Consider the following 17,284-nt stretch of genomic DNA (forward strand, 5'->3'; position numbering starts at 1 on the left):
TCCTCTGACTCACAAAGCTCATTCAGGCACTGTCCCTACTATTGGGTAAAGACCAGCTGGTTCTAGCTTCCCAAAGTCATTTTCCCTCTGCTGACTAGGACTGTGGCCCATGACCCGCACATATCCAGACACCTGACAGCTATGGCTGCCAGTCCAGTTACCATTCCTTTCTGCTGCCAGGGACACAAATTGCTTTCCTGCTTAGATCTGAGCTCTCAGATCCTGTTGCTGTGAGTTGTGGGCATCTGCTCTCTCTCTCTTTCTGCTTGTGCTCCTGTGGAGATTTGTACAAGGTGCTGAGTTAGCCTTCCCAGGGCAGATCTGCTCCACCCCATTCCCCTTGTTCATGGTGAGGGGAAGGGGTTTTCAGCAACTTTGGGCAAGTAGTGATCCCTCTACAGGTTCTTTCTAAATGGATTATTGGGACATCCCACTGAAGGGGTACACCCTCTAGTTTAATTTGCTCTCTGCAGGGGTATGCCTTCTGGTTTAGTTTTTGATGTCTGGAGGTGGGAGGATGCTATTTAGGTTTAATTTCTTCTCAGGCAGCTGGCTGTAGGGTTTACAAAATGGCTGCCCTCCCTGCTGCACCTTTCTGTCATTAAACTGCTTGATCTCTTCCAGTGACCCCACTACACATGTCACATTTTAATTTGGGCTGCTTGTCTTTCCAGGTGTTATTAAGGGAATGAGCTTATGTGCTTTTCCCCTGCTGCTTCTCCCCCTTCACCCCACCCTGATCCAGGTTTGGGGTTAAGAAACTCTGCCCTTATTTTCTGCTCTGGTAACCAAACTTGACTTCTCCATAGGTATCACACTATCTAATCAATGTTAGCATTTATTCTACTAGCATTTATACTGTTTATATTTATAGTGTTTATTCTGTCACCCATCTCTCTAGTCAGGTGTTCCTTCACTGCCTGCTTTTTGAGCTGCGAAGAGATTGGGGACTGCTGTGAGCTCAGTTCCACTCTTTTCCTCCTTTCCTTTTTCAGCCATTTGAGGACATCATTCCACTTGCTTCTGAGTTGTAAAGTTTCTGTAAAGAGGCCCACTGCTAAACTTGTACGGGTTCCCTTATACGTGACAATTCTCTGTCTTTTCCTGCTCTCAAGATTCTCTATTTGTTTTTAACTTTTGAAAGTTTGAAATATGTCTGAGAGGATTGTTCTTTGGATTGATCTTGCTTGAGATTCTGTAAGCTTCATAAATCTAGATTCATAACCCTCCCGAGAACTTCCTGGGAAGATTTAAGTTGGTATTTTCACTTCTCTTTCTGGTGCTCCCATAATTTGTACACTATTTGTATCCATAGGTTCCCCCCCCTTAATTGTCCTTTTTGAGCATTTTTCATTTTGTTCTTCTAATTCACTAATTTTAAGTGATCTCTCTTTGAATTCACTAATTATTTCTTCAAGATCCAGTCTGTTGTTGAAACTGTCTATTGTGTTTTTCATTTCTTCATTGTATTCTTTACTTCCAAAATTTCTGTTTGGTTCTTTTCTTAAAATAGTTTTTATTTCTTTTTTGGACTTCTTATTTCACTTATGCATTATTTTTCTAATTTCATTTAGATGTTTATCTGTGTGTTTTTGAATATCGTTGAACTTCCTTAAGTTAATTTTCATTTCTTTTCATGCAATTAATATATCTCCATTTTGCTGGGGTTAATTACTAGAGCTTTATCAGCTTCTTGGTGGTATCCAAACATCCCTTTGAATCTCTATGGAGCATTTTCTGAAGTCCAGATGTTTCTGAGTAAGGCTTTCTTCTGCTGGTGTCACAGCTGATTCTGGCAGGAACCTGATCACTTGGCTGTTGCTTTATTCACAGTGGGTTCCACAGTTGATGGGCCTCTCATCAGGATGTCTTGTGGGAGTAACTTCTCTTCAGCTTCTGCAGGATTAGACTCTCTCCAACAACCTGATTTATAAGGATCGTGCTGGTATGAGGGTCCAGTTCAGGTTCCACAGAGAGCAAGCTTGGTACCACATGTGCAGGCTGATATGGCTTCTTCTGGATTCTTTCAGGGACTCCTTCTAGATATCTGTGTGGGTTCTGGCAGAGAGTACTATCCCAATTCACATTTGAGAGGAGCTAGAACCAAGTTACAAGACTTCAGAGTACGTAACTGAGATCACATTCTTCAGACCTATGTCTGGGGTAATGGATGTAGGTGTATGTTGGTGGGTGCATGCCCAGGTAGTTGTGTCCACAGATCATAGTTGAATGGGGCTGGAACTGATGCATAGGACTGTTTCAAGATTACCAGTGGGTTAGAAATCAGTGGCTAAGCCTGCAGGGAACAGGCATGTATCCCTTTAGGTACCTAGAAGGACTGAACTGCTTCCAGAGTGAAACTAAGGAGCTAGAGGCTGGGTTCAGGCCATTTTAAAGTCTGTCTTGGGACAGAGGTTGTCAAGCTTGTTCTAGAGACTCAGTGGACTTGTCTCCCCAGTGATCTCTGGCTGGGCAGAACTATTTCCCAACTGTAGCTAGTAAGAGCTAAGACCGAGATCCTTGGCTGTCTCATGATCTGCTGTGGGACTGTGTCTGCAAATCCTTTCATAGGCACAGATGGGAGAATCCGCCCTCATCAGTTTCTTTGACAGGTGGGATTACTCCTAGATTACAGCAGAGAAGGGTAAAACTGAGATTCAGGGCTTCCTCAAGTTCTGCTTAGGACAGATTAGCAAGACTACCACAGAATGGTGTGTCTCCTAGCAATTCTGAAGAATAGAATTTTAAATCCTGTGGCTATTTGCACTTATGTCTTTTCCAGAATTCTTACTGCATTTGAAATCTAACCTATAATGTTTCTATTCATTTCATTAGATATAATTATGCTAGAAGAATACAAAGGAAATTAAGTTGACAATCTCAAGGAGCCATTCTTATATGACTATGAGAGCAGGTGATGTAGCAATGAGAGGGTTCAGGAATGTAAACTGACTTGAAACAAGTATTACCAGCAAGGATTTTTTGGTTTCATGTTCCCAAAATGTATTCTTTATGTACATCTTGTTTGAATAACCTTCATAGTACCTTTTTTTTTTATCCTCGTTGTCTAGTTTTGCTTATAATTTGGTATTACAACTTTATATTATGGGGGAGAGAAATATCATGTGACCACATTATGCCCCTCTAGTGTATATCTAGGCTATAAAATCACCATCATATAAAATTTCCCAAACAAAAGGCCATTGCATGATGATTTCATGGGTGCTTATTCAGCATAAAAAGAGCCTCAAATGCTGACAACAACAGAATAATTTAAAAACTGTCATGAAGTGTAAATTCTAAACAATTGAATTTAAAATGCATTTGTGCTATTTTACTCTGAAGTACAGTGCCACAAGGGAATTCTCTCAAAGCAAGCTCACATAAAAAGGTATTTTAATGCATGTTTTATATCAGAAATTATTCAAGTTACTATACACTGATAATTCTTTTAAGAAACTCTGCAAGCATAAGTATTATCAAGTTCTGCCATAAAGGATAAATAAAATACATATTCAAGCTTTAAAATATTAATATGTATCTTTTATAGTGAACTTAGGAATATAAGACAATATTAACTTGAAGCAGATTAATATTAAAAGATGTCATGATGCATTCATTCATTATTTAATAAGCTACAGAGTACCAGTTTCTCTAGGTGTTCCTTTACTGCTTCATGATAGTTTCCTTTATTCTTTGCATTTGTACACCTTAAGTTTCTGTAATTCTCAAATCTTGTATTCCCATAGTTAATTCTAAAACTCAAAAGGAATATTATGCAAATTTACCTAAATAATTACTTATGAAGAAAAACCCATGCATTTGTGTAGAAATCTTTCCTACTAAAAAACCAGATTCTTAGAAGCTTCCATATTACAAAACTTATTTTATGTGTGTATGTTGGGGTGTGCATACTTACTGTTTATTAATCATCATTTTTCAAATGTAATAGTCATAAGCAATTAGCAAGAAGCTTAGTGTTCCATAGTATTTTAAATTATGATCTAAACCAATTATTTAAAAAATTTATTGAGATAATTCATATACCCTAAAATCACTGTTTTAAAGTTTACAATTGAGTGGTTTTTAGTGTATTCACAGAATTATGCATAGTCATAATCTCATTTTAAAACATTTTTCATCATTCACCCCAAAAAAGCCAGACCCACTTGCAGTCACTCCCTCACTCCCTTGCTTCACAGCCTTTCCCCTGACGACTCTAGGCCATTGATCAAACACTGTCGCCATAGATTTTTTTTGTTCTGGAAATTTTATATAAGTGAAAGTATGGAACATGTGATCTTTGCAGCTGTCTTTTTTCATGTAGTAGAATGACTTAAAGGTCCATCAATGTTCTAGCATATTCCAGGACTTTATTCACTTTTTTATTGCCAAATAATGCTCAGTTGTTTGGATACACCATATTGTATTTTTCCATTTATCACTTAATGGGCATTTGTTCTATTTCTACCTTTTGGCTGTTATGAATAACATTGCTGTGAACATTCATGTATAAATTTTAGCAAGGAAATACATTTTTATTTCTTTAGAGTATCTAAAAGTAGGTCTGCTGGGTCATATATTAGTTCTATATTTAATATTTTGATTCATTGCCAAACTCTTTTCAGGAGCAACTATACCAGCTTATATCTCAACTAGCAATTCATAGGGGTTCCAGTTTCTTCACATTCACATTAAATACTTGTTATTGTCAGCCTTTTTTATTGTAACCTACCTAGAAGGTGTTAAATGGTATCAAATAGGGGTTTTGATTTGCATTTCCCTAAGGAAAAATTTGTTGACTATCCTTTTCTGGGCTTGTCTATTTACATTTTCTGCTGGAATTTTTATTTTTTTAATTAATTAATTAATTAATTTGTACCAGGGTTTGAACTCAGGGACACTCAGCCACTGAGCCACATCCCCAGCCCTATTTTGTATTTGTGCCTTGCTTTTGCTGAGGCTGGCTTTGAACTCAAGGAACTCCTGCCTCAGCCTCCTGAGTTGCTGGGATTACAGGCATGTGCCACCATGCCTGCCCTCTGTAGGATTTTTTAATTGAGCAATTCATCTTCCCATTATTGAATTGAAATTTTTCTTTATATTCTGGATAAAATAAGACAAGATTTGTAAAAATTCTCTTTTTATCTGTTGTCTTTTATTTTATTGATAGTCTATCTTACAGCACAAAATTTTTTAAGATAAAGTCCATTTTTTTCTTTTCTTCTTTTTTTGTGTTTGTTCTTGCTGTCAAAACAATTGCCTAAGTGAGTGTCACTAAGATTTACTTGTATGTTTCCTTTTAAAGACTTTATAATTTTAGCTCCTGTGTTTAGGTCTCTTACCCATTTTGAGTGGGTTTTTGTGCATAGAGTGAAGTAGGAATCCAACTCTATTCTTATGCACATGCTTATCTATTTGTTCCAGCACCATAAGTTTAATAGTTAATAGTTTATTTGTGGATTCTCAATTCTGTCCCATTCATGTGCATTTTGTATTTATGTGTGTATTTTGTGTGTGTGTGTGTGTGTGTGTGTGTGTGTGTAGGTATGCACGTTTTGCAGTACTGGGGATTAAAACCAGGGCCTTGCATGTGATTGGTGAGTGGGTTACCACTAAGACTTTCTTCAAATTTTGTTTTGAGACAAGGTCTTGCTAAGTTGCCCAGGCTGGCCTTAAATTTGTAGTGTTCCTCCTGAGCCTCTTGAGTAGCTGGGTAAATTCCATGTGCGCATCACTATGCCCAGCTCCTCATGTATGTTTATTATAGTAACTTTGAAGTATGTTTGAAATTAAGACTAATGTTTGAAATTAAGACTAATGTTTGAAATTAAGATGTCTGAGTCCTCCAACTTAATTTTTCCTTGTAATTGTATATTAATTTTAGAACTAACTTGTCAGTTTCTGAAAAGAATTCACTTAAGTTTCTGGTAGGGATTACATTGTAACTGTAGATAAAATTTGTCAATACTTTTACCAATATTAATTCTTCCTACATAAACACAAGATATCTCAATTTATTTATATTGTTTTTAATTTTCCTTCAGCAGTGTTTTAGTTTGCAGAATACATGTCTTGCACTTGTTTTCTTAAATTATATCTTAAGAATTTAATTGATTTAATTTTTGTGGTACTGGGCTCTTATGCATGCTAGGTGAACCCTCATCACTGAACCCAATGATTTTATTATTGTTAATGCTATTTTAAATGGAATTATCTTCTTAATTTTATTTACAGGTTGTTAGTTCATAGTATCTAGAAATACTAGACATTTGTATACTGATCTTATGACCTATAACCTTGCTTAACTAATTTGTTAGTCCTAACATTTTATATATATATACATACATATATATATATTTTGGATTTATAAGATCATGTAAATAGTGATAGCTTTACTTCTTCCTTTCCAATTTGTCTAACTTATGTTTCTTTTCTTATCTTGACTAGAATATTCAGTACAATAATAAAAATAAGTAGGAAAAGCAGACCCCTATATCTTGTTCATGATCCTAGAAGGAAAAGGCTTATAATCTTTCACTATCAATCATGATGTTACCTGTGGGTTTTATTAAAAAGTGCCCTTTATTTGGTTCAGGAAATTCTCTCTATCTCTATTTTTTGAAGTATTTTAAAATAAATTTTAAATTGTTTCAAAAAGGATAAATTACTGGCACATAAAGTAAAAATATCAAGTGAAGAAGCCAGAAACAAATATTCCAACTTTATGATTCTTTTCATATAAAACTTTAGATATATTGTCAAACTGTGACCCACAAGCCAAATATAGCCCATAAGTTTAAATTTTTAAAATTTTAAATGACTGAAGAAAAAACATGAAAAATTTCATAATGTGAAAATTATATAAAATTCAAATTTCCATTTATATAAAAGAAGTTTTATTGGAACATAGCTTCATTTGCTTAGATCTTTCACATGACTGCTTTCAAGCCACTTGTGACCCTCAAAGTTTAAAATATTTATTATGGCCTTAAAGAGTAAAATTTTCAATGTCTTATATCTGGCGGGTGAAGGGGAAGCAGACCAGTGTTTGGCTAAAGCAGGGGGTAAATAGGGAAACCACAGGGAAGGGACATAAGAGAAACTTTGGGAGTAATGGAAATGTGTATCTTGATTGTGGTTATGGTTACTCGGGTGTAGAAAATTTGTTAAATTTTGTTTTACTACACATTCAAACTACATGCATTTACTGAGTGTAAATGCAAAACATATAAAAGCATATGCTATTCTACTGAGTTTCATCCCCAGCTTTTAACTGTTTCTTATTTTCGTAGTGGAAAAGAGAAAATTGTGTAGTCTTATATGGGATGTATAGCTGTCATCTGTGGCTGATCCTTCCTCACATATGTGACATGAATAGGTATCTTTCAGGGCTCTTCAGAGCTTGGCCTGTCCAGGTACAGTTCTTATGATATGAGTGGTACATGCTTTCTTTTTGCACTCATACCTTTCTCTTCAGCTTCTTCTGTTGGAGTCTGCTAATGCTTCCAGGAGGTCTTAGTCAGAATTTTAAGCAGTTCCAGTTTGGCTGGAAGAAGAGCATTCATTCTTTTTCTTGACCTCAGTTAAAGTGCTGATACTTCCGAAGGTAGTCCTTCTGATCTCTCCTGCCACCTCCGTTATAGCCACAGCTCCTCCTACCTGATTAATTCTGATTTCCCTCTCATATGCCACTAGATTCCAGGGGATAACATCAAGCTTTCCAAAGTGCTCCTGTGAAGTCCCTTATTAGGCTTTGTTAGAGGACAGACAGACACTCTCTTGGGAGGCCTAACCCATTCTAACTCTGAAATAGCTTTTTCTAATTCTTAGCAAATCTGCCTTTCTTGGGTTCATGTTTTTGTGTTCGTGTCAAGGTATTTCCTGGTGTTGTATCATAACTAAAAAAAATAAAATAAAATAAAGAAAGAAAAAAGAACACACACACACACACACACACACACACACACACACACCAGGTTGAGAACTTCTAACTATTGTTTTTGTGTCCTCCTTAGAAAATGCTCCGATTGGTCTTGTACTTAACTTTGGGTTGGTATGCATGATCCATTGTATTTTGGAAACTTGATCAAAATACTGATATGATTATCTGGTTATCTTTGTTTGCAATTGTTAATCCATTAGCATACACAGTGGAGTTGCTATTAATATTTAAGAAAAAATAAAAGTTGGATGTTGGAAAATTTGAATCATCTACTCACTTCCACATATATTTGTCTAGTACACATTATTTTGTTTTTATTGATAGATTGGTTTAGGTAGCTGGTGGTTCACCAAGATCTCAATAAAGGTTTTTGAAAGGGCTATTGACATGATCAGTCTTGTCTCTTTGGAATATATCATTTGGAGAATAAGTGATAACCTAGAAAAACTGAAGATACTTCCGATATGTGATTGTATTGGTGCCAGTAAGAGATAGTGGATGGCAATACTTGAATAGTACAGAATGAAAAGGAGGGATCATAGGCAAGAGAGGTTGTGCATATAGAAATTACAGTCTACCAACTGATTGGATATTTGGCAAAATACAATGTGAGGTTTGTGTCCTAAATAATCAGAACACTGCTCTTTAAAAAAGAAATGCAAAGTAAGAAATTGAGATTTGAGATCATATGAACCAAATTGATCATAAGCAACTATTATACAATGCAATGTTTCATTTAGTATGCTGAAATAATTACACTGGGAATGACCTCAGAAGCTTCAAAGGATGATGTTAAGGCAAACAAGCATACATTTTTACATAATATGTAGCCATATTTTCATTATTGTTAAGAGTAGTAAAAATAGTAGAAGTAATAGTTGCATTTATCAAGAGCTGGATATGAGTTAACTATTTAAAAATGTTATCTCATTTAAATCTCATATCAATTCTGAGAACTAAGTACTATTATTTTTCTTTTATAGTTGAAGAAACTAAGCCTAGAAAGGTGAAGTAAATTGTCTGAGGTCACATTGGGATTGTAGAAATGCATTCTGAAGCTAAGCTATTTATTATGAAGCTTTTGTTATAATTCTTGAAACTCATTTCATTAAATAGATGTACCAAATAAAAAATAGAAAGTAGCCTGGAGTTAGAGAAATACTTGGATTCATAGTAGACTCAGGATACCACTGAAGATTTTAAAGAGTTTTGCAAAATTTTCAAATAAGCTAATTTACATCCTTTTAGATAAAAATAACTTATAGGGCAATCTTATTTTTGGGATGGCATTAGAAAATAATCTCATATAAAAATCAGGTAATAATAATACCTTCCCTTAAATTTCGTGTGCATGTTTGTGTTGTAGAATACTCAGTATCATTTTGGTTTTGATTTACAGCCTGTACATGCAGTGGCCATGCAAATATTTGTCATCTGCACACAGGAAAATGTTTCTGCACAACTAAAGGAATAAAAGGTGATCAGTGCCAATTGTAAGTACAGTTGATTTCTTAGAACTTATGTGGATTGACTTTGTGCTATGTTTGTATCACATGTTTGACACAAATCATATATTTATCCTGTAGAAGTGTATAATTATAGGAAAACTTAATAAAGAAATCTCCAAAATGATAAGTACACAAGTTATATCTAAAGAATGTGTTAACCACAGAAAAATCTTTTATTTTTATTTAAAACAAAGGTATTATTTGCTCTAGAATTATCATAAATGTTTCAGGTAAGACAATAATGTCTTTGTTTAACCACTGAATTATCATGGGTTTTCTAGTTTAGAGAAGGTGAACACAGATAGTTTTTATGCCTTCTCCATAGTGTTTGAAGTTAAAAATCAGGTCAATGAATATTAGCTCTTCGGGCAGTTCCTTCTAAGAAAGGCAGTTTGACTCTAAGTCAGTGGATCTAAATCAGAGTCATATGCTCAAAGACAGAAGGATATCTGCTCCACTATTTTGCAACACTAAAACTTGCTTGTCATAAGTAGAGCCAACTTTATAAGTATGTGGTCTGTGAATCTGTACAGAGCCCTGTGCTTAGAAGGGCATCACACTTGGTTTAATGTTCTGCCATCATCATCTTGAAATTCTTTTTTATTTTTAAATATTTTTTCTAGTTGTCATTGGACCTTTATTTAATTAATTTATTTATATGCAGTGCTGAGAATCAAACCCATTGCCTCACACATGCTAGGCAAGTTCTTGACCATTGAGCCATAACTCCAGCTCACCATTTTGAAATTCTTAATAAATTTTTAACAAGAACTCTACATTTACATTGCTTATTGTTCTGTCCCAATCCCTCAAATTATGTATCAGTTTTTGGTCATAAACAACATTGTTTCTCTTGACCAAATTCTGTGTTGGTTGGGTAATAGTATGCAGCAATGAAAATAATTTCTGTATACCATAGGAGCAGTACTATAGTTACAGTGCTGTGTGTAGACAAATGTATGGGTTTCTAACCATGATCATAAAAACAATTTTTACTGAAATTTTACATACATGATATAACCATATAATTACCCATAAGGTACTTCTTTTTGTAAGGCGGTGTATTAGTAACATTTTTGTTTCTAGACAAAAAAAAAAAAATTAACTCTTTACCTTATAAACTTATATAATATAGGGTTACATGGTCTGCCTATATATGGAATTTAGAAAATATATAGTTCTGAATGACAAAAGCACATTTTTATGAGGGGAAAAATGGAATACCAATTTCTAAAGAGTATTTTGTATATAGAATTTCAGTCAATACTTTTCTGTTTATTTTAGTTTGAGTTCAGAATAATAAAGAATAACTTCATCATTCTTAAAGCAACTATTTTCTATAATGTACTTTCTTTGGAAAAAATGCTCTTGTTAGAAAGCAATGAGATATTAGGAAATATTATGTTAGTACTTGGTGTTATTAATGAAAATGAATAACATATGGTCTCAGGCGAGACCTGTGTGGGGAGGGAATAAAAGGTGGGCCGACTGGAAATAAAAGTCTAAAATGTAGTATTAAGAAACAATACAAAAGACATGGAAAATATTTTTAAAGCGAGGGCTTGATGGGACGAAAAGACCTGGTGGGTCTGATGCTAACAAAGGGAAAAAGTTCCCACCCCCAATGCTTTATTTATACTGCAACATACCAGAGGATTTCATTGTGAGGAGGGGTTCTTCAAGGTAAATAAGAAGTGAGGCTGTGGGGAAGTTGACCTGATGGGGGACTTATCACTTGCGCAGTAATTCTTCCTTCTCTAGCACAAGGCTAGTTGAGCGGATTGGTATCTCTCTCTACTCCGGGGGATTTGCATTTGCTTTTGAACCTAGGGATACCTGAGCCAATAAATTCCCCAGTATCGCTGAATTCTCTCAGAGCAGGATGTTTGCCACCGCAGCAAAGTGGTCTCAGATAGGCAAGTTAATACTGAGAGTCCTCTGAGGGGCTCACCTCCACTTAGAGGTGGCTCAGACAAGCCCACAGTTCATTCTCGACTTCCAACAACATGGTATTTATCTGAATTATCTTCTAGGCCAGTACTGTAGTACTCACCAACATTCAGTACACTTCTTTTTTATGTTAATGATTTATTATGCCTATAAATCCCTCCCTCTTTTCAGGGTAACTGTGTCTTCATGTGTGTAGTTAGGCATCACATCTTGTATATTTTTCATAACCTCCATAAACTGAAATAGGTTCTTTCTGTGTTTGCTGATTCTTTTGTTTCATTGGCCGTTTACTTTCTGTATGCTTTACTAGAGTGAACTTCTTAAGGGACCATTGCTTTAATACCATGATGCTCAATAAATTTACTTATTGGAATGGAAGGAATAAAATATTGATGGAATCCTGAAGAGGGAATGATTGATTCATCTTGGAAGGAAAAGGAATATTTGAGCTGAGGATATTTGAGCTTGAACTTGAAGGAGGAGTGAAATTTTTTTGCATAAAGAAGATAGCAAAAAAGAGGAAACAGCATCAGTGAAAACAAAGGAATAAAAATGAACATGTCCAGCATTTGCAGTTTTTGCCCAAGAATGTAGAGAACCATAAAGAACATTGCTTCCATCCTTGAAATTAAAGAAAGAATAGCTAGGTGAACTGCAGATTCATGGGTTGTCTTGAAATCACTGGAGAACTGAGACCACTGGGTAATCAATGGCTAAAAATCCAAAGAGAGGAGAGCTGGCAGGAAGACATGAGACATGAATATTTGCTTACCTACAGTGAAACTACTGGAAACTGATAAGAATTAGCTAGAGTGTTTGATAAATTGACAGAGATTGAGCACTGTTGATAGTATGAAGCTCACAGGAACTATGGAAATTGGTGGAGTTCGCATCCTTTTTAGAGTCCCCTGGTCCCTGCCAAATTCCACCAGATTCTCATGAAAAAAAGGTAGAGAAAATTTTTAAGAAAGCATTCCCAGTGGTGTAAGCTGGTGGAAACTACCTTGGGCAGAACATGAAGAGGTTATTTAAAATACCAATTTAAAGGAGTACCAAATCATTCACATTGCCATGATCATGACATTTGTATGTCTAGCCTTGACCCAAGACAGTGGTTACTCAAAACCAGAAAATGAGAGAAGAAAAAAAAAAAAAAAAAGAATGGCAATATATTCTGTAACACAACTATGTAAAGGGAAAAATGTTATTTTCTAGGAAAAGTGTTTACTTTTGAGAGTAACATAAACTTTAAAGAAAACATGGTATCTTTTTGAGAACTCTCTCAATTTTCCAATATGAAGGCAACAAATGTTTGTATTTGTTGAAATATAATATCTCAGTTAAATTCATTATCAGCATAATAGTATGAAGAAGTTCAGTGCCATTTAGTTTTTCTTCTTTCAGTCTTCTAACAATCCTTGTGATAGAAATTGGTGTTCTCCTATGGGAAATAAATGAAAGATGTGATTTAAAATATAGGTGAAAGAGGTGCTAATAGATGTTGTGGCAGATGTTGTGGCAGATCCTTGGCTTGCATGGTTGCACCAAAGCTATAGTGGGCAGTTTCTTCTACTCCCTAGTATCCTGCATCAAGTATGATTTCTTTGTTTCCCTGTTGGTTTCCAAGCTACTCATTTCTGCCTAACTGCATCCAGTAAGTGTGAAACAGTTAATGCCAATAAGGGATGGGACTTTGTTCTACATTTCCCATGTTGTCACCAAGGCTCTCTGAGATCACTGCCCTAGGAAGTATGCACACCCAAATTTTTTTCTCAGCTATTGAGGTAATTCTAGCTGTCAGCTGTTACAGGAGTTGGATCTAGGTAATATTCTCAACATGAGATTTTGTAGTTGGATGGCATATCAGAAAGCACTAGTAAGTGGGGTGGTGATTGATCATTGCCATGATCAGCACAGCATTTAATTCAGAAACTGGGTGATGGAGGATTGAGAAAAGACAAAGACATAGAGAAAAAGCTGCAGCCAGGAGGGCATCACACCCTGATGGGGGATGAATGACCAGAGCTAGCTCAGTGTTTGTTATATTGGTTTCATCCAAAGGTTATTTGTGGGAAAGTTTCAGCAAAGCAGGCAACCTGAAGTAGGCAGGAATGGTGAGATATTAGGCTTATCTTGTTACACTCAGAATTCTCTGTCTTCTGGTGTTGGTTCCTGAGCTTAAGGTCCCAGCAGATACAGTTCTTTGCCTTTGCATGGAGCCTCCTTGGGCTGGTGTCACCACAGCAACTGGGCCATCTAGACCTGAACCTTTGGACAGGAAGTTCCCAGCAGAAACAGCCAAGAGGCAATCAGAGACCATGGTTCACCACTCTCCACAGATTATTCCAATATACTATAGTGTCCTAATTATTGAGAATCTTAACTGTGATCACTTGGGATAATGTATAGCTTGAAAAAGCACTAGTGTTTTCATAGTAACTTTAACACTTGAAAAGTCTGAGGGTTACTAATTATAAGGGCTATAAACCTGACTGGCTTTTGTTAGCTGCCATAAAGCCTTGAAGAAAGAGACTTTCATTAACTCAGGGCATGCTGTGAACATGAGCAGGCCTTCAATGATAGCATTATAAACCTTCATCTTCTGCAACCAGAGGGCAGAGTTTCTTACAAATCATGCCCAGAATTTAGTCATAAATTAAACTAAAGCCTCAGCCATGACAGTTTTTCTGTGCCAAAGTCTGCCTGTTGGACTTTGAGACCTTTTATGGAGATGCTTATGAATATAACCTCAGAACTTTGGACCTCCAGATTCTCCTGAAAAATTCAGGTTGGAAGAAGAGTCTTCTGTCTTTTGCTACAGTAGAGCAATTTCCCTTTCCCTGGAGACAGTGCAATGTTTTACATGTAGGTTATGTTTCATGCTACTGGGAAATTTTTAAAAGAATATAGGTTTGTTCAGTTCATGGCTCTGGAGACTTGGAGGTCCAAGTTTGAGGGGGCACATAATGTGAGGACTTTTTTATTAGTGGGGAGACTGCAGAGTTTCAGGATGGCACAGGGCATGATATGGTCAAAGCAGGACGAAATTACAAGAGACAAATCCAAACTGGTTTCTTTTTTAACAGACTCACTCTTGAGATAACTCATTAACCCATTGATCTGTTAATCTACAAATATATTAATCCATTCATGAGGGCAGAGCCTCCATGACTTAATCGTCTCTGTGTCCCACCTGTTAATGCTTCACAATGGAGATTAAATATCAACATGAATTTTGGTGGGAACTTTCAAACCATAGGACCTGTTAACTGACTTTATTTTCTGACAGGTCTTTCAGGCATTTCCTTCATTAGGATAATGGGGAGTGCCATAGTAAGGGGAACACCATAATATTTGTGAAACTCAGTAGTGGCTATTCTCTGTAGAACATGGGATATAGTAGAAGATGTTGCCATAGTGTCAAAGATGTTGCCGTAGTGTCAAAGGATATATCAGGATTCCAGAAGAGTAGAGGCTGGGTAATAGTATTTAACTCTTAAATGTAGGTATGATTACCTTGATAGTCAAGAAGGCCAGATGGCCACCAGAAGGTCTTGGTTGGCAAGAATTTGTGGTAGTGCCTAAGAGTTCTAAGGAATGAGGGAAATGGGTAGACAATTAGATTATTGTTTAATTTTTATCACCAGGAAAACCCCCAAACTATCAACCAGTAAGTAGAATGTTGATATTAGCTTCCCTAGTGGAAAACTAAGACCTTCACTCTGTGGATCTGACTTGGACCTTGATTTTCAGAACCCATTAAATTAAAATGGATGATTCCTCTGCGGAAGTGCCTATACCAACCCAGCAATACATACAGTAAATGTTCACCCTCTTTAATCTCCAAGGGGACTGGAAGACTTTTAGCAGGAAAACTGGCATTAGGAAAGGGGAACACACGTTTATTTTCAAGGGCTGCTGGATAAGGCATTTGAATTGTTACTGTTCTTCAAAATAACATTAATTCATTCTCCTAAATATCTGTTTAAGCCAGATGCAGTGGTATGCTCCTATGGTCCCAGTTATTCAGGAGACTGAGGCAGGAGGATTGCTTGAGCCCAGGAGTTTGGGCTATCCTGGGAAACATAGCAAGATTCTGTCTCTTTAAAAAAATTGTTCAGTCCTATTAATATGTATCTTAAGGAGTTACATTAATATTTAAGAATATACTGTTCAAAATTTTATGTTAACATTTAATGCATGTAAAAAATAAAACCAAACATAAACCATGTTTCTGGATCAGCCTACCAAATAAATCTTGTCTCAAGTACTTTTTTAAAACTTAAACTTATTATTTTAACCAATGCAGAAAAGCATAAAAAATTGTACATATTAATAGAGCATCATGTGATGTTTTGATACATGTATTCATTGTGTAATCAAGTTAAACATGCCTGTCTTCTAATTTATCACTTCTTTCTGACAAAAACTTTCAAAATCCTCTTTTTCTAAGTTTTTGGGAGATGCAGTACACATTCACTGTCTTTAGTCACCCGATGGTTCAGTGGCATGCCAGAACTTCCTACTCCTCTCTAGGTGCCACTGAATTCCCATTACTCAAACTTTCCCTATTCCTCCCTGCTGCTCTCCCCAGTCTCTGGTAATCAACATTCTATTTTCAGTTTCTTTGAGATCAACTTTTTTTTTTTTTTTTTTGTACTTCACATATGAGCGACATTGTATGGTACTTGTCTTTCTGTGCCTTGTATATTTCACTTATAGTGATCTTCAGTTTCATCCATTTGTTGCTAATGACAGCATTTCATCATTTTTAGTTGCTGAATAGAATTCCATTGTGTATATATACCAAATTTTTCTTTATCCATTAATTTGATGGTCAGTTTGTTACCAGTTCTTGGCTACTGTGAATTGTGTTACAAGACATGGGGGACATGTCTTGGACATGCTGATGTGTCTTTGTCCTACTACTTTGATTTTCTTTGGGTATATACTCAATAGTGGGATTGCTGAATCACATAGTAGTTGTATTTTTAATTTTTTGAGGCAACTCTGTGCTGTTTCCCACACTATCTCCACTGTTTACATTTCCACAGTGTGCAAGGGTTCCTTTTACTCCACATTCTCTCCAGGACTTGTTATCATTCGTGTTTTTGATAACAGGTATTCTTACTGGAGTGAAGTGATATTTTAATGTGATTTTCATCTGTATTTCCCTGGTAATTGTGATGTTGAGTATTTTTTCAAATTTGCTTTGACCATTTGTATGCTTCTTTTCAGAAATGTCTGTTAAGGTCTATTGCCCATTTTTTAACTGGGTTATGTTTTCTTGCTATTGAGTTTTTAGTTCCTTACATTTTTTGAGTATCAACCCCTTGTTAGATGTGTAGTTTGCAAATATTTTCTCTCATTCTGTAGGTTGTGTCTTCACTCTGTTGTTTCTTTTGCTTTGCCAAAGCTTTTGTATTTGGCATAATACCATTTGTCTATTTTTGCTTTTGTTTCCTGTGTTCTGGGGGCCTTTCCCAAAAAAAAAAAAAAAAACTTTGTCCTTGCCAATCCTGAAGTGTTTCTTCTGTTTCTTTCTAGTAGTTTTGGGGCTTACATTTAAGTTTTTAATTCATTTTGAGTTCCTTTTTTTAACTTGTGAAAGGTAGGGGTCTAGTTTCATTCTGCATGTGTACACCCAATTTTCATTTAATATACTCTTAATTACCAGAAAATATCTCATTTACTACAGAAGTATTTTGTTCAAACAAAACATTGGTTTGTTAGATTAGTAGTTCTCAGTGGAAATGGACTAGCACTTTCTAGAACTTTATTTATTTATATTAAAATTTATGGAGTGCTGTTTGCATTTAAAGGATGAATAGTACTAGCCTCTTGTTAGAATGGCAGCTTATGGAGACCAGGGGCTAAATGG

The 17,284-nt window shown here is 35.8% G+C and overlaps 1 protein-coding gene across 2 annotated transcripts in view; it reads left to right on the forward strand.

Moving 5' to 3' along the window:
* Positions 1–17,284, forward strand: part of Atrnl1 (attractin like 1) — a 723,769-nt gene that overhangs the window by 201,198 nt on the left and 505,287 nt on the right. For both annotated transcript variants that reach the window (XM_047554249.1, XM_047554248.1), the window contains exon 20: positions 9,345–9,438. In XM_047554249.1, coding sequence (XP_047410205.1) covers positions 9,345–9,438 — 94 coding nt within the window. The remainder of the gene's footprint in view (positions 1–9,344; positions 9,439–17,284) is intronic.

Source organism: Sciurus carolinensis, chromosome 5 (assembly GCF_902686445.1).
Source record: "Sciurus carolinensis chromosome 5, mSciCar1.2, whole genome shotgun sequence".
Classification (NCBI taxonomy): domain Eukaryota; kingdom Metazoa; phylum Chordata; class Mammalia; order Rodentia; family Sciuridae; genus Sciurus; species Sciurus carolinensis.